Raw genomic sequence first — 27,102 nt, forward strand, 5'->3', positions numbered from 1 at the left:
TCTTAGGTCCAAAACACACTACAGAAATCAGCCAGTTTGAGACCGCTTTAACTGCCCTGGCTGAATGCTAGGGAGTTCTGGGAATTGTAGTTTTGTGTGAGATTTAGCCTTCGCTGTCAGAGTTCTGGTGCTACAATAAATTCCCCGGATTCCCAAGCACTGAGCCAGGGCTGTTAAGGTGGCCTCAAACTAGATTATTTCTGCAGTGTGTTTTGGACTGCTGTGAAAACATGCTTCCTAGGAAACACCTTTTTTGAATTGCAAATGGATATTACATTTCCTTGACTTTGAAAATCTACCAGTGTGCCAGCTTGCAGATAGCCCTCCCTACCCTCTGAATTAAGAGCGCAAACAGAAAATGCAGGCCTGTGACTTAACGTCTTCAGTTTCTTTCTCCCATTTGCCTGATGAAGAAGCCAGAGTGACTTCGAAAGCTTGCAACATGTACTTGTGCATTTCTGTTGGCCCAATAAAAGTATCATTGCTTGGATGTTATTAATTTTGTTCCTGTCAGTTTAGGGTGAATCCACACTGCAGAAATAATCCAGTTTGGTACCACTTTTAACTGCCATGGCTCCATCCTACAGAATCTTGGCGTTTGTAGCTTTGTTGGGAAACCATTAAACTCTTTGGCAGAGAAGGCTGAAGACTCTGAAAAACTTTAAATCCCAGGATTTTCATAGGATGGAACTACAGCACCCAAAAGTGGTGTCAAACTGCATCATTTCTACAGTGTAAATGCACCCTTAGTCAAGCCTTAAAAGTCTGTTTGAACATTATTTAGAACATTAATAAATATAATAAATTATATAATAATATAGTTTTTTGTGGGTTTTTTGGGCTGCATGGCCACATAGCCTGAAAAACCCACAAAAAACTATGGATGCCGGCCATGAAAGCCTTTGACTTTACAATAATAATATACTCTATTATATCATATTTATTATATTAATGTTCTAAATAATGTTCAAACAGACTCTGAAGGCTTGACTAAGGGTATATATAACTACAATTCAATACATTATATACTATTATAATATACCAATTATTATTATAATAATAATTATTATAATTCCCAAGAGTTATATCCGCCTTCCTCCCTCAGAGAGATTATTATTAGCTAGCCCCTCTTCACACAATTACTGAGCTACTGGAACGCCTCTATCCACTCGAGTATAAGAGGAGGGGCGTGGCCTCCTTCGGCCCCGCCCACAAGGAGCAGCGCAATCCCGCGCCCTCCTCCCTAGGCCCCGCCCATTGCCGCTCCCTCCTCGCGCGCGCCGGCCACGCCTTTCTCCCCGAGCGCCGGTTGCATCAGCCAAGCCCGGGGTCCTTAAGGGGCTGTCCAGCCTACTGCCTGAACGGACTCAGAACCCTTCCCCGAGGCGCTCCCTAGCCCTGGGGAAAAAGGCTTCGGCGTAGCGTCCCTTCCTCGGCGCCTCCTGGAGCTGGGCGTCGGAGCCGGGGGAGGCGAGGCGAGGCGAGGCGTCTCTTGTGGCGGCGAGGGGTCAGGCGGGTTGGGAGGACGCCTACCCTTCCTTTCGAGCAAGATGGCGGGCGACGAGGCGGGAGTGACGCTGGGGCAGCCGCACCTTTCAAGGCAGGATCTCAGCACCTTGGTGAGGAGGAGGAGGAGGAGGGAGGCCGGGGCCTGGGCCCCTTGGGGCGGGCTGTTCCGACTTGAGGTTCCTGGGAGGGGTTGCCCTTGCCTTCCCCGAGGGGGCAGGGAGTGTGGCTGGCCCGGACCCCGCTCTCAAACAACCGCGACCCAGACCGCTTCCCGTGCTGCATGTCGCGGAAGAAAGCGCCAGGGCCACTGACCGCCAAGGGAACACCGCGGAGGATGTGCCTCAGTTGGTTGTACTCTGCGCATGACATACGTTTCTGTAACCCTGCCGGGTGCCCTTGGCCGAGTCACACTCTCTCAGCCTCAGGAAGGCAGCGGCAAGCCTCCGATGAACAACCCTTGCCAGGAAGCCCCATCATGCGGCCTTAGGGCCTCCATAAGTCCTAAATGACTTGCAGCCACACAACACACACACACACTTTGATGTGTCACAAGGAAGGTGCAGCTGCGTATTCTCCAGGACCATGCGCCATATAGGCCTAAACTGGGGTGGGAGCCATGCAGGCCTCGAGAAGTCATTGGACTTCACTTCCCAGCATTCTCCGTGTTGACTCTGTTGGCAGTGGCTGCTGGGAGATGCAGTGCAGCAGCATCGGGAGGGATGCGTGATCCTCACAGCCTCAAACCAGTTGCTAGTTTCACCCAGAGCAAAGCCACTGAATCAATGGGAAGGGTCCAGAGTTAGTTTACCACTTAACTATGGATTCAGTTCTAGGTGACTAGCCATTGGATTTATCATCTTACGGCTCTATTACAGTTGAGCTTTGGAGTAAACGGATAACGTAAGTGCTTTTGTCAGGTAGGCTTGAGCTTAGTTTGGGTTTTACCATTGGGAAATAGGAATCTTTCCTTCCCTGAGTTCATGTAAGCAATAAACAATCTGTAAACCACTTTGTACCACGAACAAGCTTTGGTTAAACTGATTAAACACCTGGCAGAAGTTGTCAGCATAGAAATGCTTAAACATTGTTCAGGCTGAAAGCATTTTAGAAGAAGAAGAAGAAGAAGATGGAAATCCAGTTTTATCCAACTGCTCTTTCTAACTTAAATGGGGTGTGAACTGCGTCCCAGAGAAGGAAGGGTCAGTGTTTTCCGTGGAACTTCATAATTTGATTATAATACGGGTAATTTATGCCACATGATACAGTTTTATAAAAGGAGGGATTAAATACAGACTTACCATAAACAAATGAGCTTTACATTTTCCTTCTCACTGTATTTTGGCGAAAAACAAAGATTTAACATTTGCAGCTCTTTCTCCAAATATATAACAACGTAATATATTTGCTGAAGAAGTTCCTTTAAATCTTTGGGAGTCACTGGGGATCTTTTCTCCGCAGGATGTTACTAAGTTGACGCCTCTCTCACCAGAAGTCATCAGCAGACAAGCAACAATTAATATAGGTAAGTTACAAAAGATAGAAGTATATTGGTTGCATGCTGGCTGAACTCATGGATTTCATTATGAACTGAGGCGGCTTTAGAAAGAGCTATGAGAGTTGTGTTCCCTTCTCACATTAAAGTCTCAACTGAGCACAAAATGGGACCGTTGTTACAAAAGGCTAATTGATTTTTACTAAGAAATAAGGACATGTAATTTTGTATAGGGGACTAATTGTTCTTCAACAAATCAGCATAATTTTTATTTTGTCCTAGTTAATACAAGAGACATCTACTTTCTGTATATTAACAATGCTTTAATGAACATACTCTCCTTGGGATGTACAATGTACATACTTTATGAACTGATTTTGCTCCGTTTGTTTTAATGAATTAATCTTACTTCACTTTAAATTTTCTCTAGCTTTTTCTTGTTCTGAAGTTAACTGTTGAACAAACAAATAATTCCTTTCCAAAGTAATGCTGCATCTCCAGCAAGCCACCTTTATTGGTTTCCCCTCTACCTGCTGGTTTATACTTTGATCTCCTTTGTCTCTATATGTTTTAGGCTGTACTTCACCAACATGTTTTGTTAGCCAATGATCCCATTTTCTTGCATTGTTCCAGTTGAGTTTGCTATGCTGTTCCTGGGATAATTTTCTCAAATGAGACTGTGGTATTTGTCTCTGAAAAAATACTGTATACAGGTTCCACCAACATAATGCCTTCTAGATGTTTTGAACTACAATTCCCATCACCTGGTCAGCATGGTCAATGATCGGCATGATGGGGATTGTAATCTCACACATTTGGAGAGCAGCAGATGGGGAAAAGTTGTTATAGGCTGTTGAGTGCCTAAATAGGGTAGGATTCAGGTAAGTCGCTTGTAACAACTACAGCAAGGTGGCTATCTAGCTGTTGTTGAACTGGTTGTTGAACCTAACCAGTATAACCAGTAATGAAAGACTGGGGCTTATAATTCAACAGCATATTGAAGCTAATATGTTCTGTCTCTGAGCTAGAGTGTAACCAATATAGGGTCTAATATTTTCCTTTGAATAGCAGATCCATGTCATATCAGGCTTTTGAGAGTTCAGCATTTTAAAAAATAGTTTTCTATGTATGTTGTGATGTTCCTGTTCTGCATATTGACATCCAAAATCCTTTGTGTAGTAGCAGTGTAGCTGCTTTACATGTTAGTAATTATGAAGTTAATCCTTTTAAGGTGTCACACAGATATTTTGTGTTTTCCTTCTGAATATTAAAAAACAAACAAACTTTCATTCAGTATATTACTGTGGGTATGGGAAACCTTGGATGTTGTTGGATCGCAGGCCCAGCTTTGACTATGGTGGCTAGGGATGCTGGGAGTTGCAGCCCAACAACACCCTAAGTATGTCTACTCCGAGAACTTACAGAGGGTTCTTCAAAAGCATACGTATTAAGAGGGGAATTTCAGTATGATCACTGAAAACAGAAATGGCTTTTCTTGTAATGTATGCAGGACGATTTCAGCCGACCCAGTTTGTTCTCCCATTAATTGGGAGGGTACTAATTTCAGCTTCATTTATTTATTGGAAGAAATCTGTTGCTGGAGTTAATAAGCCTGGATTAGATGGTTGTCAGACACTAAAATAATTGCTTTAAGATACTTGTGGAAATAAAACTATTTTAAAAGCTGTTGGATGAACACATGATGGCAAGTCTAACCTTTTTTTTAATTGTTGATGATCAAGTCACTTGTAGGACAGAGTGAATCTGAACTGTACAGTATTCCCTCCGTTTTCGCGGTCTTGTATCCCTCACTTATGTGTGAGTGAGGAACGGAAGGGGAAAGAATGGAGCACATGCCTGTGCCTATATTCAAACCAATTGGGCTTGAATATAAGCAAAACTCAGTTTTCACGAGGGGCCCCGAAACAGATCCCCTGTGAAAGAGGAGGGGTGACTGTATATACTACTGTGGCTACAGGACCTCTTAGTTCAGGTGCATGGAGGTAGTCTGATGAACTTTTAAGAGGGATAGTAATGGTTTGATAAAATCCTTGTAGAAGATTTCTCTGAAACTGACAAACATTTGTTTTTAAAATCTAGGCACAATTGGCCATGTGGCTCATGGAAAATCAACAGTAGTAAAAGCCATTTCTGGAGTTCATACTGTCAGATTCAAAAATGAACTGGAAAGAAACATCACTATCAAGTTGGGCTATGCTAATGCTAAGGTTTGTCACCACCCTGCCTCTAGTAAACTGCTTATTTTGATTTCAGTCATGCTTTTATATTCTTTAGCGAACACTCTGCTAGCCATTGGTAAACTGCACCTTCATTGTGCCTTTTCTCTACAGATCTACAAACTTGATGATCCAAGTTGCTCTCGACCAGAATGTTACCGATCCTGTGGGAGCAGTACACCTGACGAATTCCCTACAGATATTCCTGGGACCAAAGGGAATTTTAAACTAGTCAGGTGACAGGATTAGTTCAGCATGAATGAATGTCCATAGTTTGCCTTTGTTTGTTTTTTTCTGCAGTAGGAGTATAATTAGAGCTCTCAGTTTAATTGCTTAATTTTGATATATGCCCTGAACATATCTGCAACTAGTTTTCATTTGAGGGGAGGTTAAAAGTGATTGTTGGGGCTCCCCTCAGTACAATTATATTTTGAGCTGCTCATAAGACATCACATTGTGTTTTGCTGGCTTGAAATCCTGCAGATTCCCTCTACATTGTGGAATAAGAGGTGGGCAAATGTGTCCATCCAGGCATTGTTTTGCTGTAATTCTTATAATTCTCAACATTTGCTATTTAGCTAGGTTTGACGAGGTGTCGTAAGTCCAAAACATCTGGAGGATTGCTGCTATAGAGTTTAGCTTTCTTTGTCCAACAGGATACCTTCTAAAGTGGTTTAACATGCTTGGTTACTTGCTGCCCCTTATCCTTGCAGGAAGATCTGTTACCAGATTTGCCCTTAGTAAGCCAGAACTTTACTAAAGCAGTTATTAGCAGTTTGAGCTTCTTCTGGGGCTTCTTCTGGCAGTGTGACATCCTGCCCTAGAAGTGTTGGAGGTGATGTGTAATAGAGATTCTTTTCTCTGTAAAAGAGTTAATCAGGCAGTGGCGAGTCTAGTAGTGCCTTCCTTCCTAAGAGCAGAGGGGCAGTGAGGACTGATCAAGTGCCTCCTACATTTCAAACCTTCCCTGGTTGGATGGACAGGCTGAGCCAATCAGAGTTCTACAATTTCTTTAGGAAGAAGATAGTAACAGTTGTGTTAAAGAGGTGTTTATAAAAGCAGTCTGTTCTGTACATTTCTTTAATGCATGGCTGCTGCATGCTTTTCATTCTTCATACTTTTTAATTATTTATACTAGGTTCATCACTTTGCTTGTGAATACAACTTATTTTTTTCTTCTGCTGCTGTCAATTTCAGGCATGTCTCCTTTGTGGATTGTCCTGGCCATGATATCTTGATGGCTACTATGTTGAACGGAGCAGCTGTCATGGATGCAGCTCTGTTGTTAATAGGTAATTATTAGTGTGGGAAATTGACATTTGGTTTTGGTGTAGCACTGTGGCATCTTAATAGCTGGCTAGCATTTTCAATAATGAATCTTATTATGTAAAGAAATACATGGTGCATAGTATTGACTTGAGCTGGAATAACTAGCATTTTAATAGTGGTTGGCTGTAATTATAGACACACAACTCACATTCTTCAAAAGTGAATGTTGCATACTTAGTCAATTATCTGGGAGCCAGTATTATATGCTTTTGCCAGGGAACTGCTGACATATATGAATTTTATGTCATGAAATGTATAAAACAACTCTAGTCCATAACGTGCTTATTGACTGTGTGATGTCATCTTAAGGAAGGGGGACCGATGGGAGTGCTTTTATCCTTTGCCTACTGTGATTTTGATATGGATCGTGGCTGCCCCATGCAAACCTCATGTACCTGCTCTTTTTATTAGGCAGAAGATACCCAGTAGATTACAGTGACATCTTTTCTTCCAGATTAGTAGAGGCATTTGGGCTGATAGGAAACAAAATTCTAGATTGTCACTGCAGCAGGAGTTAAAAAATTAAATCTAACCTCTGCCTTGGTCCCAGTCCAGACATCTTCTCCACTGATTTGTCTGTTTCCTTAAAAAAAATTCATGTATTGTTAGCATCTTGCACCTAGTGTGTCATGTTTACTTTAATTCTTTGTAAAAGAAGCAATCATAGCCTACATTTTTATTGGTGGAAAGTTTTAGATTTTCATTTTTCCCCTTTATTCTTGGGTTGTAAGAATTTCTTCAGGGCTTTCTGCTTGTACCCTAAAGCTCACATGTGTGTATTGTATGGCCCTATACAGACAGGCCAAAATAAAGCTGCTTCAGGTCACTTTGGAAGTATGGTGTTTCAATGATGCATGTGTCCTTAGAGTCTGGAAGCTGCACCAAAGCTGCACTCCAGTCCTTAGGACTGGAGCATGGCTTTGGTGCGGCTTCTGGACTCTTAGGATGCATATATCATTTAAACAGCATACCTCCAAAGTGACCTGAAGCAGCTTTATTTTGGCCTGTCTGTATTAGGATGTATATCTACTTTTAATTATGTCAAAAGTGAGAGCAGCAATGTCTTACCCAAGCCTTTTAAAAATACGCAAAAGTTCAGGTGTGGTTTTTTAAATTAAAAATGCAGTTCAATCTGAACGCCTCAGAATGGCTCTTCACTCCCCAGTACTCCTCCTTGCAAACTAGGTTAGAAGACTTGTATTAACACCAACAGTAAACAATGATCACTCTTCAATAATTATGTAATAGGGTGCAGTATCAAAAGTTCAGAATATTCCTATATAGAAATAGTACTCAGACATTAGAAGGGGTGGTCATTCTGCATCTTGGCTTTTCATTAAAGAACCTGGACTAGACTTCTATACCTTGCTCCATGTAGTAATAGTAATAAAATTTATTCGGTCTTTGACCAGTATAATTGCTGCATGTATTTACTTATCACTCTGTCTTCCAGCTGGCAACGAGTCATGTCCTCAGCCACAGACCTCAGAACACTTAGCTGCTATAGAAATTATGAAACTGAAACACATTCTGATTCTACAGAATAAGATTGATTTGGTAAAAGAGAGCCAAGCCAAGGAGCAGTATGAGCAAATTCTAGCATTTGTGCAAGGTGAGTTTCCAAAGAAAGCCTGTCTTTGCCATGAAGTTCATCCTTGTACAGCAAGTGGACCCTTAACAGAAATCCTGAGTTAAACTCTTAACTGCAAAACATGGCTTTGTGTGTTAATTGCTTCTTTGAGATAAATATATGACAACTTACTATTCATTTCAGAATTCTAAAGATCACTGTAGTAGGGTTTAGAGGATTAACATTTTTTAAAAAAAAAAACATTTACTTAGCCCTTGAGGTCTGAAATGTGAGTAATCATTTCCTAATGCTAGGTAAAGGGTTCAACAATCGGTCGTATGTTCTGTAGTACAGCAGAGATTTAAGAGCAAAGTAACTGGTTTTAGTATATTAAACTGTACAACATTTATGGCTCACCATCAACTATTTGAAGATATGTGATCACATCAGGTAATCTGTAGCAGTTATCTCCTGTACAGTTATCAGGATACTAGCTGGGAAGCTTTGCTTGCAGCTGTGGTTTCTGTGCAGCATCTGGAAGTGGTGTTGGTGGAAGGACTGTTTACTGTTCCATTATTGTTTGCAGCAATTGTTCTTTTTACAACTTCTTGTTGTTATATAAGTTTGAAAGGTTTGTTGTTGTGTGCCTTCAAGTAGTTTCTGACTTAGGGTGACCCTATCATGAAATTTTCTTGGCAAATTTTTCCAGAGGTTTGCCATTGTCTTTCCTGAATCTGAGAGCATTCACTTGCCCATGGTCAACCAGTGGTTTTCATGACTGCACTGGGAATTGAACCCTGGTCTCTGGTGTCGTAGTCCAACATTCAAACCTCTATACCTTGCTGGCTCTCTCACAGTTAAAGGTACAGAATGAAATGTAGTGCCCCTTGGTGCCTGGATACTTTACAACCATAGATGACATTTTAGAAACTGTTATCATATTATAATTCCTTACAAGCCAGTATTTCCTAACATGTTCAAGATTGGTGAATACTTACCTGTAGAATCACAATAAAAATTGTTTTGCATCTTCACATGGTTCAGTATCTTGTATCCAAGTGGTAACAATCAAGTTATATGCAATTCTTTCCTAGTTTGTAATATAACAGTGTGGGAATGTCAAATGGAGTAAGGCACTGAATATGGTAACCAGGCAGTTAGCATTCCATCTGAAGTTGATATCTATTTAGTTCAGTAATATCATTGGTCCCTGGATAATATTTTAGCCTCCTTTAATTCTGTCCTTGAAAGTTCTTGTTTGCTCTGGTTTCCCAGTAGATAAGACCCCCACATCCTGTAGTTTGGGTTATGCTCCACCCACTCACTCCAATAGGCAGGAAGTAAAGAGAGAGACCTTCTGGTGACCCCAGGTGGGTGGAGCTAATCCTAGAAGGCCAGTCTTGTCCTGCCTATCACTCCAGTAGGAGGTGTTTGCTGTGGCTCTGCAACTTCTTCACTACAGCCACTCCAGTCTTTCCTTCTCTTTGTTTATCTTGCTGCCTTGGAAGCATGTAGAAAGACTTAATATGGCAAGGGCTCCCAGGATTGGAGAAAGGTCTTGGCTTTGCCAATGACTCTCCCTCTCCTCCAAAGCTGCCCCCTTTCATGGTGGGAGCACAGGAGATTTCTGCAAACAGCATTGCAGCACATGGGAGCCGTGGGAACAGAGGGTAAGGGGTATCCCCTCCATGTCTCTGTTTCTCCACATCACCTCTGCCCAGCCTGTTTAAGGCCAGGGATCAGCGAGGAAACTGGCCAGAAGTCATGGAAACTTCCCTTCTCAGCATCTCTGTTCAGCCCATTTAGGGTCAGGGTTCAGAGGACAGGACAGCCCAAAGCCATAGCAAGGGATTTCTCTGCATCACCTCTGCCCAGCCTGAAGCAGGGCCAAGGTCAGAGTGGCAAGCCAGCCAGAAGACACAGGAGAAGGGGTGAGTACCAGGGGCCCTCTATCTCCAGCCACCAAAGAACCATTGCCAGATCTAATGCCTTCCATAGAGATCTTTATTTAATTCATTTGAGAGAGGTATCCATACATCAGTTAACAGAGCATCTGACAAAGAAGCTTCTTTTTACAAAATTTATGTATAGGAGCCTGGATGAGCCACTCTTTTCTTGTCTTGTCTAGCTGGAAGTTTGTTGCAGTATTGGCATTGCAAGGATGGAGAAGGAGGGCTGAAGAAAGGCAGACTTTCAACTTGTAGCAGCATGTTTACAGTAAAAAAAAATAGGCAATAAATATTGACCTAGAAAAGAATGGGATTCTACTTCGGTGATCCTACTGTAGTTGTATGTGTTAACATACAACAGGCAAGATGAAAACCTGACTCCAGAATCACTTACTATGTATGAAAAGCCAAGCAGAAAGAAAAGGGATAAAGCAAATTAACCTGTCTCATCTGCTACTCTGGTCTGTTGAAAAAGCAGAATAGCAATGTTCATCTGTCCATCAAAAGCTTAAAACAAGTGAAGCCAGACTTACTTCCTTGGGAGCTCTTTCATTTATCTTGGTCCCAAACTGTTCAGGGATTTGTAGGTCAACACCAGAACCTAGTATTGAGATCAGAAGCACACTGGAAGCTAGGGCAGTGCTTGTAAGACTTACATGGTCTCTAATATGTACATCTGACACAAGTCAAGCTACAGCTTCTGAAGATTTTTCAAGGTCAGCCCCACATAGAGTACATTACAATACTCTAATCGAGAGGTAACTATAGCATGAATCACTGTGGCCAGATTTACCTTCCCCAGGAAAGGGAACAGCTGGAACACCAGCTGAAGTAGACAAAGGTGGTCACCACCACTGCAGCAATCTGGCCTTCCAGGAGCATCCCTGAATCCAAGAGCACCCCAAGCTACAAGTGTATAGGTACTGTATACAGTGCCAACATGGCATATAGTTTTGAGTGTTGGGCTATGACTCTGGAGACTAGGGTTCTATTCCCAGCTCGGCCATGAAACCCACTGGGTGATCTTGGGCAAGTCACATGCTCTCAGCCTCTGGAGAAAGCAATGGCAAAACCTCCTCTGAACATCTTTCCAAGAAATGATAGGGTCACCATAAGTCAGAAACAACTTGAAGGCACACAACAACAACAACAACAAATAAATTGTATGAGAGCCAGTGTGATGTAGTGTTTTGAACATAGGACTAGGACTATGGAAAAGGGTTCGATTCTCCACTCGGCAGTGGAAATCCACTGGATGAACTTGGGCATGTCATACCCTCTCTGCCCCAGAAAAACCCATGATGGGTTTATCTTTGGGTTGCCATAAGTTGGAAATAACTTGAACGCATATAACAACAGTAATACATTGTGTGGGCAAAGGGCAACCTGTGAGTTGCATGTGGGCCATTGCCCCCCCTCAATATTTTTGTGAAATTCTCCCCACCAATAATATATGGGGGGAAATGGACTGCTCTTAGATGCCTCAAATAGTGGTCAGGGGGCAGGATCAGAACATATAGCCAAAGCCATTCCAGCCCCCCCTCCCCCCAAAAAACTGAAACTGAGAATGGACTTCCAAGCAGCACTTCTCTGCTGATTTTCTGTGTTGCGTGATAAGTGTGTCTCTGGGGGAAATTGGACCCTTCCCCCATTGAAATTGCCCACCCTGTATACATTGGTAGCTTGCTGTTTGTTAGTTTACACAGAACCATAAAAGGCTTTCTAGGCATAAAAGTATCCCCCTTCCCAAAAGGATGAGCTTGTTTAGTTTAGTTCAATAGGTAGAGAAAAATGCAAATCCCGTGTTTCCCTACAGGAATATATAGTACTCCTGAGAATGCTCAGTCATTTCCAGTTAGAAGAAAGTGAAGCCTCTTGTGTCTCTAGCAAGATTGTCTCATTGTTAGTTATCTCATCCCCCTTCTGAAACAGAAGGCGGGCTAGTTAATCATGAATCTATTAAAAGCTGGACTTAATTAGGTAGGAGTCTGGGTTTGGTATGAATAGGGTGGTGGTTGTTTATTTTTTTGGTGAAGTTTAGTACTTCAGTCTTACGCAATGCAAATTTGACCTGTCTCTGCTCTTAAAAAGGTAAAGGTAATCCCTTGACATGAATGTAGTCGTAACTGACTTTAGGGCAGTGCTCATCTCTGTTACTAAGCCAGCGTTATCTGTAGACGACTCCAGTGGTCATGTGGCCAGCATGACTGCATTGAACACTGTTACCTTTCCACCAAAGTGGTACCTATTTATCTACTTGGATTTGTATGCTTTCAGTACAGGTTGGCAAAAGTTGGGACTAGTGACAGGAGCTCACCCCATCATGCAGCACTCGGGCCTCGAACTGCCAGTCTTCCAGTTGTCAGAATTGGCATATTTATTATTATTATTATTATTATTATTATTATTATTATTATTAACTTTTATTTATATAGCGCTGTAAATTTACACTTAACCACTAACCCACATGTAATCAGAAATGTAATCGGAAATAACTTGCATTGACTTCTAAGTGATTTATACAAAACAATAGTTATTAGGATTAGAACTTCTACATTCTTGGCCCACATCTGGGCATGACTTCAAAACAATGGTTCCACATGCCAAATTTTACATGATATAGTAATAAAATAACATGTGTTCAAGGAGTTTATGATTTTCTCTCTTCCCCATTATAGTTTTTCTTAGTGCGTGCCAAGCAAGTATTTGGTTGTGATCCAGAAATATATTGTTGATGATACAAAGTTTTTGCTTCTCCTAGTGGGTTTTTCAAAATCTTTTTTTCTTGAACCAGCAGCTCCCCATGTTGACTAGTGAATTTCTTTTTAAAGTCTGCTTTATTTAAACAGTAATGGATCACATGGTATGAGGAGTTCTTATTCAGAAGATACAAGTCCAGAACACACTGCAGAAATAATCAGTTTTGAGACCATTTAACTGGCCTGGCTCAGTGCTAGGGAATTCTGGAAATTGTAATTTATTGAGAGCAGAGCTCTCTGACGAAGAAGGCTAAATATCTCACAAAACTACAGTTCCCATAGTTCCCTAACACTGAGCCAGGCCAGTTAAAACAGTCTCAAAATGGATTATTTCTGTGGTTTTTTTTGGACCAGAGAGAACCTCCAGAGCTTCCTTGGACACTGATTTCTTTGGGTCTTGGGCACTCTTTCTCAGATGCCTGCCTCTCAATAAGCAATACTAATGTATTGCTATTTATGATTATTTCATTATAAGCCATTTTTTTGTTCCAGAGAACCATCCTGCTTTTACAGACTCAAATCTGTGAGGGCTGTTAGATAATGAAGATATTAATAATAAATAAATAAATATTAAACAACTCTTTCCTTATTTCTGTTTTGGAGGCTGGAAAGGGTATGTGCTCCCAACAGTTGGGCATTGTTTCCTTGACAGTAGAGAAAAATAAGAGCAATTGACACAATATAGCTACTTCCTATCACTGTTTATTTTAAAATATTGTAATATGTATTTTTTTTCTCCAATCAGGTACAGTTGCAGAAGGAGCTCCAATTATTCCAATCTCAGCCCAACTGAAATACAACATTGAAGTTGTTTGTGAATACATAGTAAAGAAAATTCCAGTGCCCTTAAGAGACTTCACATCAGAGCCAAGGCTTATAGGTATGTTGGATAGGTTGTGGATGTAGAATTACATCCCCTTCTAATAATACAGTCTAAATTAGCTGTTTAGAATAGTGTTGTAAAGATACATGTTTTTGGTGTAAGTATATAAGATTAGTAATTGATATGTATTATATTTTCACATAATAAAAATGTTCACCTAAATTCAACTGATTTTGTTGACTTGTTCAAAATGCTACTGTATCTTCTTATTTAAAAATTAAACAACATTGAAGTTAAGATTAGAATTTAGTAGATATAAATTTAGGCCATTCACTTCAGTCACATTAAAAAGTGTATTTATGTGACAGATGTTAAGAGTTAGTTACTACATGAGAGTATGAGTTTGCATTTGTACCTCATACCCTAAAAACACCATATCATATCTGATCTTAGAAGTGAAGCAGAGTTGGCACTTGGATGGGAGACCACCAAAAATACTACGTGCTGTAGGCTGTTTCAGCGGAATGAATTGGCAAAACACCTCTGAGTTTTCCTTGTCTAAGGCAACACTGGAAATTATGAGGTCACTGTAAGTCGACAGGCAACTTGAAGGAACATATAAACACATGCATACCATGCTTAACAATACAATGTTTACTTTATAGCCTACCTGTTTATATCCTACCTGTTTCATTGGGACGATCTTTGGTGAGGTTTACAGCAGATTACAAGACGATTGACTATATGGTCAACTTATCTGAAGAGAATATCACTTCTCAAGCACCAAACCATTGAACCATTGATGTGTTTGTTACAGTCACATTATATGGCCTTAAATATAGTTTAGGTAAAAGAATTACCTAAACTTCATTTCTTGCAGTAAGTTTTAGCATGGGATATATGTGATCACTCATTGTGTATCTGATCAAACCTGTGTTTTTCAGTTATTAGATCTTTTGATGTTAATAAGCCTGGTTGTGAAGTTGATGACTTGAAAGGAGGTGTAGCTGGTGGTAGCATTCTGAAAGGTGTATTAAAGGTACTGTCTTTCTTTCCATTGCTGCCTTCCAAGATCTTGCTGAAAAAGAAAGGGGAAGCACAGAATCTGTGATTGGCACCAGCCCAAGAGAGGGCTAAACATAGTTTTTCAGACCTTTGGTATGGCTTGTGAACTACTTGGCTTTTTCCTTAAAATAATGAGCCCTGCCCATATTTTAAATTCTTCATGCCACTCTGCGCTACCAACTTGTGAGGTTCTCAGGCTTAAGCTTTAACTGTGGTAATTTTAGTATTTCTAAATCATTACGTTTATGTAGAGCTATGAGGAAAACTGAAAACTTGAAACAAAACAGAGTACAAAGTGCTATATTACAACTCTGTGTTATAAAATGTTTCTTAGTATTCTGCTAAAAATAGTATAATCACTAATTTACTCTTCATGCTACTAGTTAGTGTCACACTGTCTGGACTATCATGTTGTATAATAAACCACTTTCTTGAACCGTCTACTAGGTAGGCCAGGAGCTGGAAGTGAGACCAGGTATTGTCTCAAAGGACAGTGAAGGAAAACTTATGTGCAAGCCCATCTTCTCCAAAATTGTATCACTTTTTGCAGAACACAATGACCTACAATATGCTGTTCCAGGAGGCCTTATAGGTATGTATGTTTTTAATTTGTGTCCTTCCTGTTTAAGAGTTTGAGGAAGCTGCAGAAATTTGTGCATATCTATGAAAATACATACAAAAGAATTTCTTTTCACGATAACTCCCAATATTTTTATTATAGTATTTTGCAAATCATGTATCAGCCAGAATTTTTTAAAATTAAAATGCTGCTTAAAGTACTGTAAATGCACATTCATATAACAACTAATATTTGCACTTACAAAGAACTGCTGGCAGGATAGGAAAGATGGTCTGCTTTTTTTTTTTAGTACTAGCATGTCTACTGATAGCTCTCTCTTAGCTGAAGGAGGAGAAAACTACCACTTTAATTTGTTTGGTTGTAGATGAATTGAGTAGGCTGGTTTCCAGCAGCTCTCTCTTTCTCCTGAATGATTGTGTGCTTGAAATAGAGCCACTCCTATGTAGATGTATATGTAGAGTTTATGCTACATATACAATATTGAATTATTACAGAACAGCGCAAATAATGTTAAGTAAGAAAGCTAGCCAAAGAACATGAAAAGGAAGAACTGCTATAAGTTGGTTTGAGTAGCTTGGCAAACTTTGGGAGAATCTGACAGTTGCATAGCTTTCCCTAAATATGAAATAACAGTACCTCTGTTTGTAAAGCACTCAGTGCTGCCCTCACTGTAGTTGCATAAATTAATCTGATGCATGAAAATGTGTGACATGTTTTACATATACGCAGATTTACTTAATTTCTAGGTGTTGGTACCAAGATTGATCCAACATTGTGCAGAGCTGATCGAATGGTGGGGCAAGTTCTTGGTGCAGTTGGAGCACTACCTGAGATATTCACAGAACTTGAAATTTCCTACTTCTTGCTGAGGCGACTACTAGGTGTTCGCACTGAGGGAGACAAGAAAGCTGCAAAGGTTAGCTAGATATTCCATGTGAAAATAGGGGGAATGGGATGAAGTGCTTCTTCTTTTTGGTAGTTGAAAGGGATGATTTATTCTTTAATTGTAAGAAACGTATCTGACTTTGAGATCCTTTGCTTTTGCAGGTGCAAAAACTATCCAAAAATGAAGTCCTAATGGTAAACATAGGATCATTATCAACTGGGGGACGGGTCAGCGCAGTGAAAGCTGATTTGGGCAAAATAGTGTTAACTAACCCTGTGTGCACTGAAGTAGGAGAAAAAATTGCCCTTAGCAGAAGAGTTGAGAAACACTGGCGGTAAGTTGGTTTGAAATAATACAGCACTAAAATCTCTTGAAAGATGGAACATTGCACTGCCAGTGCAATCCGACAGTTGCATAGCTTTCATTGTACTTCTTGAGCTATTAATGTGGTTGATTGGCATGTAATTTTTTCCAGTGTGCCAGAAACCACTCCATATTTGTGTCCAGGGGCCACAAACATTTCCTTTTTTTCTTGAAACTTGCTGCAGACCAACATTGGTCTGCAGACACCAGTTTTTGTGGTACTGCTTTAGACTGCCTGAAATACAAATCTATGTTGTATAGCACATATAGCAGAAAACAGAAAAAATGAAAGGTTTAGCACTACGTCCACTCTGGGGGGTGACAGGTGCTTAGAGATGTACTTGCAAAAAGGTTGTACAGTATTTACCTGCAGATGGAACCATGGCAGCAAACTAAATGGTGTCTATATGTTAAGGGCAGTGACTTCCCTCTATTCTGCACAAAGGTGGGGAAGCTCAGTGACAACTCCTTCTTTCAGGAGGAAAACAGTAGCTTTTCTGAGACATAGCTGTTGTGGAGAACCTGCATTTGACTTGGATATTGATCATCCCTTTGTAAATTTCCTTCTATAGAGATTTCTTAAAATCTTGAAGGTACCAGATCCCAACTGCTCTTGGAAGGTAAACAAGCTCAGGCCTGGTTAGTACTTTGAAAGGGGACTGCAGAGGAATTCCAGGTGCTGTAAGCTATATTTCAAAAGAAGGCTGTAGCAAACCATCTCTTAGTATTTCATAGGGTCTCCAAAAGTTGACAGATGACTTGAGGAACCTACACACGCAGTTAGACACCCTCACCCCCAGAAGTATGGTAGGCTAATTGCTCCATTTGGAAAGGAAAATCAGCATTCCATGAATAGAAGTGCTTTTTCAGTTGAATGTAGGTAGTTTCAGTCCTACCATTATATCATTACTAGATGAGTTGTAATGTTGTCATATGCCAGCTTTAGAATAAGGGTGAACAGTTTTGGTAGGACTGGGATCCATGTCTGCACCTCCAGCAAAGTGACTGTGTGGGCCCTTGTGGTTTCAATTTTCAGCATTTGGGGGTCTTCCCTGAGGAAATATCCCCCCCACCCCTCGAATAATATTACAATATTAGCCTACATTTACATATTGAAAGTCATTTTGTTACATTAGGAACATAAAATTCATTATATATCTTTGTTTGGCATACAGTTATCAAGGTTGATATTTTGAAAGCAGACTCATCCCTCCACATTTGCAGCTTTGACTTTTACAGATTTGATTATTTGATTACCCAGTCAAAATGAGTCTCCCATCTTGTATTGTGTACCACCTTTCCCATTTGCTTTATTTAATTTAATTTTAAACTGTTCCTTTTAATTGATTATTCTAATTGTAATATGTTTAATTCTTTTTTTTTAGGGGGGAAAGTGGGGAACAATGCATTGCGTTGCATTTTTGTATGAAAATTTTAATATGTAAGCTGCTTCGGTTGTTTTCTAACAGAAAACCTAACAGGATATAAATAAAGTATTCATTTATTATTTATTATTATTTAGTCACAGATTTTATTAATATGCTCTCTAAGAATATCTAGGTCCTCAAGCTCAGCTCTGTGGTCAACTTTAACCAAAAGCTGCTCTGAAGGACCTAGAAGAATCCTAGAGAGAACATTCCATTAGGCATTTGTAGCTCCTCCAGCGCAATTCCATCGTAAGTGTCTGGCAGATGTTGACCACAGAGTTGCACTGGAGGACCTAGAGATTCCTACAGAGCTGTTCTCTCAGATAAAAACATGTTTTTGTTATTTGTGGTTTTTCCACTTTCACAGGGGTCCTGTGCCCCTAACTCCAGAGAATGTGGAGGGACAAGTGTACATTTTATTTGTAATATCATTACAGATTTAAATTATTATTTATTTATGCTACAAATGTAGCTACAGTGTTCTCAGCAGTAAGGAGCCTCTTTGATTTTGCCAATCTGAGCAGGCAGAAAACAAGCAAACAATAAAACAGAGGAAAACATCAACCTCAGTAAAACAGATTAAACTATTTTGTTTCCTTTAGCTCTCCTTTAGTTCTTCATAGTGTCAAGTAAACATAACATATTTTCATAAAAAGAATATTTCCAGAGAAAAGGAAACCAAGACCAGGAACTGTAGTGTTCTGATAGTGCACGTAGATGTATATGAAAGTTGTCTTCTCATATCGGTTTTTAGAAATGATTTTGGGACATGTGAAATATGTGAACACCTTGTCTTGAACATTTATTCATCATTTGAAAAGAAAACATTCCATAATCTGTTTTTTCCATTTTTATGGAAAAAATATATGCACAGGGAGACAAAAAAATTATTTCTTTAATTTTTCCAGCTTTTTAACAGGCCTTCACATCCCTGTGTCTGGAGCTCTAAGTGCTGCTCCTGAAGGCCCCCATGAGTGGCAAAAAACACTTGAAATTTAAAAAAAAAGGGGAGAGGGGTAAGCTGCAAAAAAGTCCTTAATGGGATTCATGTGTAGTTGATGTGCTGTACTTTACTTACCTGTTCAGAGCCTGCTCTTTGTCTAAAACCTACTTTTTCATTGTCGTCCTTTTAAAATCCAGTTTAAGTAACAGAACTTTTCTCCCTTTTTCCCCAGTTTAATTGGTTGGGGGCAGATTAGAAGAGGAGTGACAATCAAGCCAACAGTGGATGATGACTGAACAGCAGAAATTAGTGCTCCACTTTGTAAAGGATACTGTGTCTTTCCATACACTTGGGGCGCATTTTTGGTGTGGGTGCTGTTGCACAGCCAATATCCACATAATACAGGAAGTCAAACCTCTTTGAAAAATAAACACATAAACCAATTGGCAAAAATGAATTTAGTTATCCACAATTTTAGCAAGCCTAAACTTGTCTCATGTTTAATTTATGTTACGTTGTCTGAGAGTATTTGGAGCTGGTTTATCTAACTTTAAACCATGTAACTCAATACCACATAATCTGTTTTGAAATAAAAAATTGCTTATTTTTTCATTTAATTCTTAGAAGTCCTTGAATAACAAAAAATTTGAAAAGATTGTCAATGAAAAAGAAAATAAACTCTCCTTGGAAGATGAGTCCCTTTCTTTCCCAATACCTTGTTTTGTTTGGCCTTCAGCTTTCTAGCAATTACTTTCTTCTTGCAAATCACTGCATTTTGCATATATTTATAGTTAAATGGTTAAGAATCACTTATTTCATGTATCTTGTGCACACACACACACACACCCACATATATATATATCTCTATAATGAAACCCCAGAAATGCAGATAGTGGATATATTTGGACATTGTGATAATTCAGGTTTCTCGACAGTAGTGCAGATATGGTCTCCGTTTTTTAAAAGAGCTTATGCAAAATTATGTGAAGTTACTAGCTTTTGTATTGCTTTCTAGGGGACAAATACCCTTACAAGAATTCAAAACAGCCTTCATGTTTCTCCAGACTGTGCTTTTCCAATAATGAGACAGTAGGAGTTTAAGTCCTTTTTCATTGCATAGTTGGGTTGGGTGTGCACTTGCAAAGTGGTATTTGCTGACACTACTGCATATTTTTTAAAATACAGAGGTGGGATTTGGGGTTAGTGGTAGCTATGTAAATGTCTGGATCTCTGAATTGAGTTACCCAATTCTGGTGCTTGGGTAAGATTACCAAAATGTGAGAAAGGGCTCAGTTACTATCCCATCATGTCTGCTATCAGCAGACTTGTTAATCTTGTCTGTTTCCCCAAAGTGAGCCTATGTATTTGCTTTATTTAAATGTCTGTTCATTGACTTTGCAGAATAATTGATAGCTCACTTGCCTATTCATGGTTTTTAAGTTATTAATGGTAATCACCATTGCAACTTCATTTCTGAATGTGCTCATTTTCTTGAGTACTGATGAGTCTTATTAGATGGACTGTAATAATTTTGGTCAAGCACACTTCACATGTATGCCCACTGAAATCTAATGTGTATTTCATTTTTTTAAACAAGTGAGCAACAGAAGATTGTTTCAAATGTATTTTTCAGTCACTGTAAATAACACAGGTGTACTTCACAGAGAGTGCAATCCTATTACATTTTCCTGTCAGTAAGATGTGCTGAACTCAATGCGACTTCTTTCCAAGCAGACATTTAGGGCTGGGTGCAGGAAAATCCGGAAGTATTGTCACAATCCTTTGTACACTTGCTTTTAATTCCCCACTTGGTTATTCAGAAGGAAATGGGTTCTTCACTAAAGGCTTTAACTGTCAGTTCAGAAACACTTCTGTTTGTTCAACACACTTTCTTTGCCAAGCTTTCATCCTCCTTCCTGAGGATTCATAATTGTTAAATATTTTTTACTTAGAAAATCCAGAAAAATAAAACAGACCTTGAGAAAATGGAGAGGATTATGAGGTCCTCTCTTGTATGGCCATGTGGGTTGTACATCTGCCATGATATTCTGGAGACATAGAGAGAGTAGTGTTTTCTGCATCCCACATTATGTTGGTGCTACAGACTAAGAGGTAGGAACTTCCTAGGGCTCAAGAGATGAGCCATCTTTAGGCCTTACCATTCCTTTACCAGTATACCATCAGGTAACCATCCAGTACAGGTTTAACACATGGTAAAGTTGAACGTTTAATAGTTGTAGACCTGCTATCACATTTGAAAGTACACAGAGGGGAAAGTTGTTCTGAAAATGACACAAGAGCCCTGGTGGAGCAGTGGTTAAATGCCTGTACAGCAGCCACTCACTCAAAACCATAAGGTTGCAAGTTCAGTACTAGCAAGGGCTCAAGTTCAACTCAGGCCTGCATCCTTCCGAGGTCACTAAACTGAGTATCCAGCTTATTGGGGGCAAATAGCGTACAGTTGTAAACCGTTTGGACACTGCTTAGATCAGTATGAAGCAGTATATAAATGAAGCTGCTATTGCTATTATCATTTCTCTGATGCGCCTTCTAGTCTGAGTAAAATTGACTTATCCAATTCTGGTGCTTGGGTAAGAGTACCAACGTGTGTATCTTGGGTATGGGCACCATTCTTGAGAAGGTTCAGCTGACAACCTGAATTGTTGATACTCACTTTGGCTATTACCATTTGGCTCAGGTATGAGCAAAGTGTGACCTCCCAAATGTTGGACTGCAGCTTCCACCTTTTCTCACAATTGGCCATGCTAGTTAGGACTGATGGAAACGGCAGTACAGCAATTGTAGAGCCATGTTTTGGCCAGGCCTGATCTATCCAGAGGGAATTATTTTGATAAGGTAATACTTTCTTATGAGATGGAGTGATTTTGGTTTCTTTGAAAGACCTGGTCCTGAGGGCACTTAGAAATCTTGAACCCTGGAGATTTTAATGCCCTCTGTGAAAACAAATTCATTTCCAGATTCTTTTTTATGTCTTGGGTTAAGTAAATTAGATGCAAACCACTTGTGACCACCCAAATACTGAGCTGCAATTCTCATCATCCCTCAGTATTCTCAGACATAACCATGTTAGTCTGGAATATTAGTGTGCAAAGGAATCTCTCAGCATCTTTGAGACTGTAAAAGAAAGTGTAGCATGAAGTTTAGTAAACTTGGTCTGCTTCTCCAGTATTGCCTGTCCTGACTAGGTCTCATGGAAGTTGTGATCCAGCAACATCTGGAGGGCAAAGCTCCAGAGCTAAATTTCTTAGATTGGCATTGATAAAGCCCTGATAAATCATCTGACAGAAGAGATGGCGTACAAGCTTGATGATTTTCATTCTCTGCTAGCTTTTGGTATGTACATTGGCTAGACAGTTGTGCATATTACATTTGGGGATAACAATGATACAGCTGCTCTGCTTCTACGTCCAGAGTCTATTTCAAAATAATTCTGGATTGCTACTCAACCCCATGGGATGTCCATTACTGGAGGTCTTGCAAGATTGTATTTCATCTTCCATTACATTTAAACACCTGGATTAGATCACAGTTTACAGGAAAATATTGTGAGTGTGTCTCTGGCACATAGCTTCAATTCTTTTGCCATCTGAATTGGTGAAGCTGTGCAAATGCTGACCTAGTATGAATGTCAATAAACAAGTGAACCATGGCAAGACAGGTAGAGGATCTCAGTGTCTCAGAGTTAGGTTCCAAAGAAGGTTGTACTCCCTCAGAAGAGCAGGTATGTAGCTTTAGATGCTCCTTGAACCTGCATGATCATTTAAGACTTTGGTGACATAGGCCCAAAACACATGAGTGGCTACTTGCCAGTGTGGGGATGTGGCATTCAAAAGACGCACACCTCCAAAGCAGCTGGAAGCCACTCTGAAGTCTCAATCTGGTTCTTTGGACCAGATCAAAAAGGAGCCAGAATAATCTGGCTCCTACCGGCAGCTCACTTTGAAAGCAGGCCATGTGGCTGCCATGGTCCTGACGTGATCACAGTCAGAGGCCACTCCTTGCCCTCTCATCTACTTTGCCACATAATCTTATACCTGTATTGATTGCTTTGCCAGCAACAACCTCCAAATAAATAAAACCTTTCCTCAACAAGGATTATTTTGGCAGCAGTTCATGCTTATAATGTGCTCTAATTAATGTTACACATGGGCAAGTCTCGATTACTATTTTTGTGCCTTCATGTCATTTCTGACTTACAGTGATCCCGAGGCAAACCTATTACAGTTTCTTGGTAGAATTTGTTCAAAGGAGGTTTGCCTTTGCCCTCGTCTGAGGTGGAGAGTGTGTCACTTACTCAAGGCCACCCAGTCAGTTTTCATAGCCATAGTGTACTATGGCAAGGAAGCCTTTTTGTGGTAACTAATTTGTGCCATACTAAGGTAATCTTTTTTGGTGACAGGCCCAAGCTTTATTTGTCCATGCATTTTATGTTTGTGATTAGTCTGCTCTGTTGTTTGAACAACCTCTGAATGATTTGTTTAGTTACGCTGTATTTTATCTTGTATTATCAGTTTTAGTCATGCCCTTGCATCATACCAGTGCCCTAGTATACGTAAAGATGAAGGGCAGTTTTAAAATGCTTTATATTTTTATTTTTATATACACACAGAGGATTTTGTCAGATTAGGTAAAGATAAAGGGAGTCCTTTGACATGAATGTCTAGCTGTAACCAACTGCAGGGGGTGGTGCTCATCTCAGTTTCTAAGTCAAAGAGCCAGCGTTGTCTGAGGACTGCTCTGGTGGTCATGTGGCCAGCATGACCACCGAATGCTGTTAACTTCCCACTGAGAAGTGGTACCTATCTGCCAAGTGGTACCTATTTGCATGCTTTCGAACTGGCAGAAAATGGGACTAGTGACAGGAGCTCACCCCATCATGCAGCATCCGGGTCTCAAACTGCCATCCTGCCGATCTTGTAATCATCAAAGCCAGTGTCTTAACCACTTGAGCCACTGCATCCCATTGTCAAATTAATGTCGTTCAAAAACCTAAAACATCCAAGACAATCTACAATGCCACTAAGCACCCTGCACAAAATAAATATAATAAGTATCAATGGAGAGAGACTTGTGTGTGTGTGTGTGTGTGTGTGGTGACAGATGCACCTATACCCACAAAATTTTAGATTAATGCAGGGGTGGACAAATTTAGCAGGTCTAGAAACCTACACAGAATGCCAAAAGAAATAAAAAACAATCACTTAAAAAATGAAGGCCACAAATTCCCATTCGGTTCACTCAACTTTTAAAAACAGGCATTTTATTAAGTTCAACAATACTGAGGAGGGCTGCAACCTATTTAAAAGACAAAGGACTGTCCACTGAGGCTTCCTGGAAAGGCAATTCTCCATCTGCAAGACAAAGGTGATTTAGAGAGCTATATTCTGTGTTCAGAGAAAGCCTATTTAATGTATCTGCTGTACAAAACTACAGCTTACCCCTGAACTCTCTTCCCTATTAAGTGCATAATTTCTACCTCATTTTCTTGGGGCTGAATTGTAGCCATCTTGCTCTTGAGCATCGCTGTATGGGTTACTCTTGTAAGGGTTCTACAGCAGCATAGCTGCAGTTTCCTCAGTGCTTATAAACCACACTAAACGGCACACATGCTTTCCTACTAAATCTGCACTTTTCATGTTCCAGTTTTTCTTATTGCCAAACACTGTCTGTTCTTGGTAACATTCTTGATATTATGCCTACACGTAGCTTGCGCAGAACAAAATAGAAATAGGCATATTTTATTTGACAAGCCCCTATGCTTAAAATGTATGTTTCCTCTTAGCAATGGAAATGAAAAATGCTTCCCAATTATGGAATGTGAAAATGCGTTTTATAACTTAGAAGTGTGTCTTCCTAAGTAAGGGCTGAAACAGACAGCCACGAAGGAGCAGCTTGATGCTGCCCCTTTCAATGCCGGGTTGGGGCTGCAGCAACCACACACTGCAGCCCCAACCCAGCTTTTTTGCTGGCACAAAAATAAATAAATAAAAAAATGGCAAATTGCTGCTCCTTTTTCAGCCGGCAAAAAGCCTGGTGTTCTGGTGTCACACTCATGTTGCATGTAAATGCCGTGCTGCCAGAGCACTGCAAAGCCGCCCCATGTGGTCAGGAGGGTGGCATAACAACAGCTTCAGAGCATGTGCATGCTCTGATGCTGCCCCAAAGCCAGCACAAAGGGGTGGGCTGTTTCGTCCCTAAATTAACTTCATTTAATCCTAGTCCACTTCGGATTTCTTGACTGAAGACTGCATTCTGGTTAATGACCAGATAATGTATGAAAATCTTGAACTGTTTCAATGGGGATTATCACACGGAGGCTTACTGTCCCTGAAATGTTGCTAAATCATCTGTAAAGCGTGAGGGTGTGGTTGTAGGTTGTGCTTGTCCCCGTAATTAAAACATCATGGAGGCGCCACATCATTAAAGTGTTTGCGGAGCAGCTATTTCTCTACATAACAGAAGTTTCCGTTATGCAGAGAAATGGCTGCTCCATGAACGCTTTAATGATGGGACGCCTCCATGATGATTTAATCACGGGGATAAGTGCGACTGGAGATCACACCCTCACATTTTACGGATGATTTAGTGATATTTCAGGGATGGTCTGTGTGACAATCCCCTAAGTCTTCATCATATACTTTAGTCATGTAAAACATCTGTGGTTATGATTTTTGTTTTCTTAATTATCAACTGTAAATCTTTGTTTGCACTTTCCTCCTTGACTTTCTTCAGTTAAACATTTGAAGTCTGCTACTTTCTGGTAGTAGTATGGTATCTGCATATCTAAAATTATTGATGTTCCTTCCTCCAATTATCCTGCCTCCTTCCTCTGAGTCTGATCCTGATTTATGTATATGTGCCGCGTACAAGTTGTCAGACAGCGTGGCCTTGACAACTGGAAAGCATTCTGTTTCTCCACATTCTGTCCTAATGATAGCCACTTTCCCCAAATACATCAGGACAATAAAATATTGTGGCACACACATTTCTTTAAGAGAAACCCAGTTTGTCATGATCTATACAAAGGCTTTGCTATAATTTATAAAGCACAGGCTGATTTTTGTCTGAAATTATTTGGTCTGCTCTGGGAACCAAGGTTCAGTTCCTGACTTGGCCATGAAACCCAGTAACTGACCTTGGGCAAGTGCTCTCAGCCTCAAGGGAAAGCAATGGCAAAACCTCTGAATAAATCTTGCAAAGAAAACCCCATGATAGGGTCATCATAACAACTTGAAGGAACACAACAATAAAAACAAGTTAGCCAATGTAAATTTGCAATATGATCCTTAGTACCTATTCCTTTCCTGGACCCAGCTTGGACATCTGGCATTTCTCACTCCTTATAGGGTAAAAGTCTTTGTGGTAGAAAGTTGAACATCACTTTGCTTGCATGCAGGATTAAGGAAATGGTATGTGGTTACTGCAATCCCTTGTGCCCCTTCTTGGGAACTAGAATGTGTAATGAATGTTTCCAATCTGTTGGCCATTGTTTTGTTATCCATATTTGTTTATATATTTTGGTAAGAACTAGAGTAGATTCCATCTCTATAGCCTGAAGCAGGTCAATTGGTATGCCATCTGTTTCTGGTGATTTAATTCTCCAAAGTGCTCAGAGTACAGCTTCCATTTCACTTTCTAAAACTGTAGAAAGTTCATCTTCAAATGGTTCCTCTTTGAATTAATCTGCCATCCTTTCATCTCTTTTATGCAGTTCTTCAATGTATTGTTCGCATTACCTTTTTTTCTTTTTTTGTACTTGGTCATGTGATCGGTTCCTCACACTTGGTTTGAATATCCCTTTAATTTCTCAGATCTTGTGGAAGTCTCTTCTTCTTCCTTTTGTTCCTCTACATGAATTATTATATATACAGACAGTCCTCCGCATTTGCGGCTTTGACTTTAGTGGATTTCATAGAATCACAGTTAATATGTTCTCTCTAGGCCCTCCAGCATGACTCTGCCAGACACTGACCATAGAGTTGTTCTGGAAAACTTACAAGTTCCTAGACAAAACAGTTCTCTAGGCATCTGTAGCATGATTCTGTGATCAACTTCTAGCAGATGTTGGCCATAGAGTTGCATTGGAGGACCTGGAGGTTCCTAGAAAAGTGTTCTTGTAGAGTGTGTTTTATTTGTGGTTTTTCCACAT

The 27,102-nt window shown here is 40.2% G+C and overlaps 1 protein-coding gene across 1 annotated transcript; it reads left to right on the forward strand.

The window, feature by feature from the left end:
• Nucleotides 1-1,350: 1,350 nt before the first annotated feature.
• Nucleotides 1,351-19,627, forward strand: LOC149319466 (eukaryotic translation initiation factor 2 subunit 3). Its single transcript, XM_089511776.1, has 12 exons — nt 1,351-1,619; nt 2,968-3,031; nt 5,102-5,229; nt 5,353-5,474; nt 6,436-6,530; nt 8,021-8,179; nt 13,591-13,725; nt 14,613-14,707; nt 15,181-15,325; nt 16,060-16,229; nt 16,361-16,533; nt 19,165-19,627. Exons 1-12 carry the CDS (start codon nt 1,551-1,553, stop codon nt 19,226-19,228), a joined length of 1,419 nt encoding a protein of 472 aa, XP_089367902.1. The 5' UTR covers nt 1,351-1,550; the 3' UTR covers nt 19,229-19,627.
• Nucleotides 19,628-27,102: the final 7,475 nt, after the last annotated feature.

Source organism: Sceloporus occidentalis, unplaced genomic scaffold (genome assembly GCF_023333645.1).
Source record: "Sceloporus occidentalis isolate IW3139 unplaced genomic scaffold, rSceOcc1.0.p SCAF_2, whole genome shotgun sequence".
Lineage (NCBI taxonomy): Eukaryota > Metazoa > Chordata > Lepidosauria > Squamata > Phrynosomatidae > Sceloporus > Sceloporus occidentalis.

Excerpts from the sequence above, each read along its gene's own strand:
- LOC149319466 (XM_089511776.1), top strand. The coding sequence starts at position 1,551 with ATGGCGGGCGACGAGGCGGGAGTGACGCTGGGGCAGCCGCACCTTTCA. Across the intron at positions 8,180-13,590 it reads AATTCTAGCATTTGTGCAAG|GTACAGTTGCAGAAGGAGCT; the intron begins GTGAGTTTCCAA and ends TTCTCCAATCAG. Across the intron at positions 14,708-15,180 it reads TTCTGAAAGGTGTATTAAAG|GTAGGCCAGGAGCTGGAAGT; the intron begins GTACTGTCTTTC and ends ACCGTCTACTAG.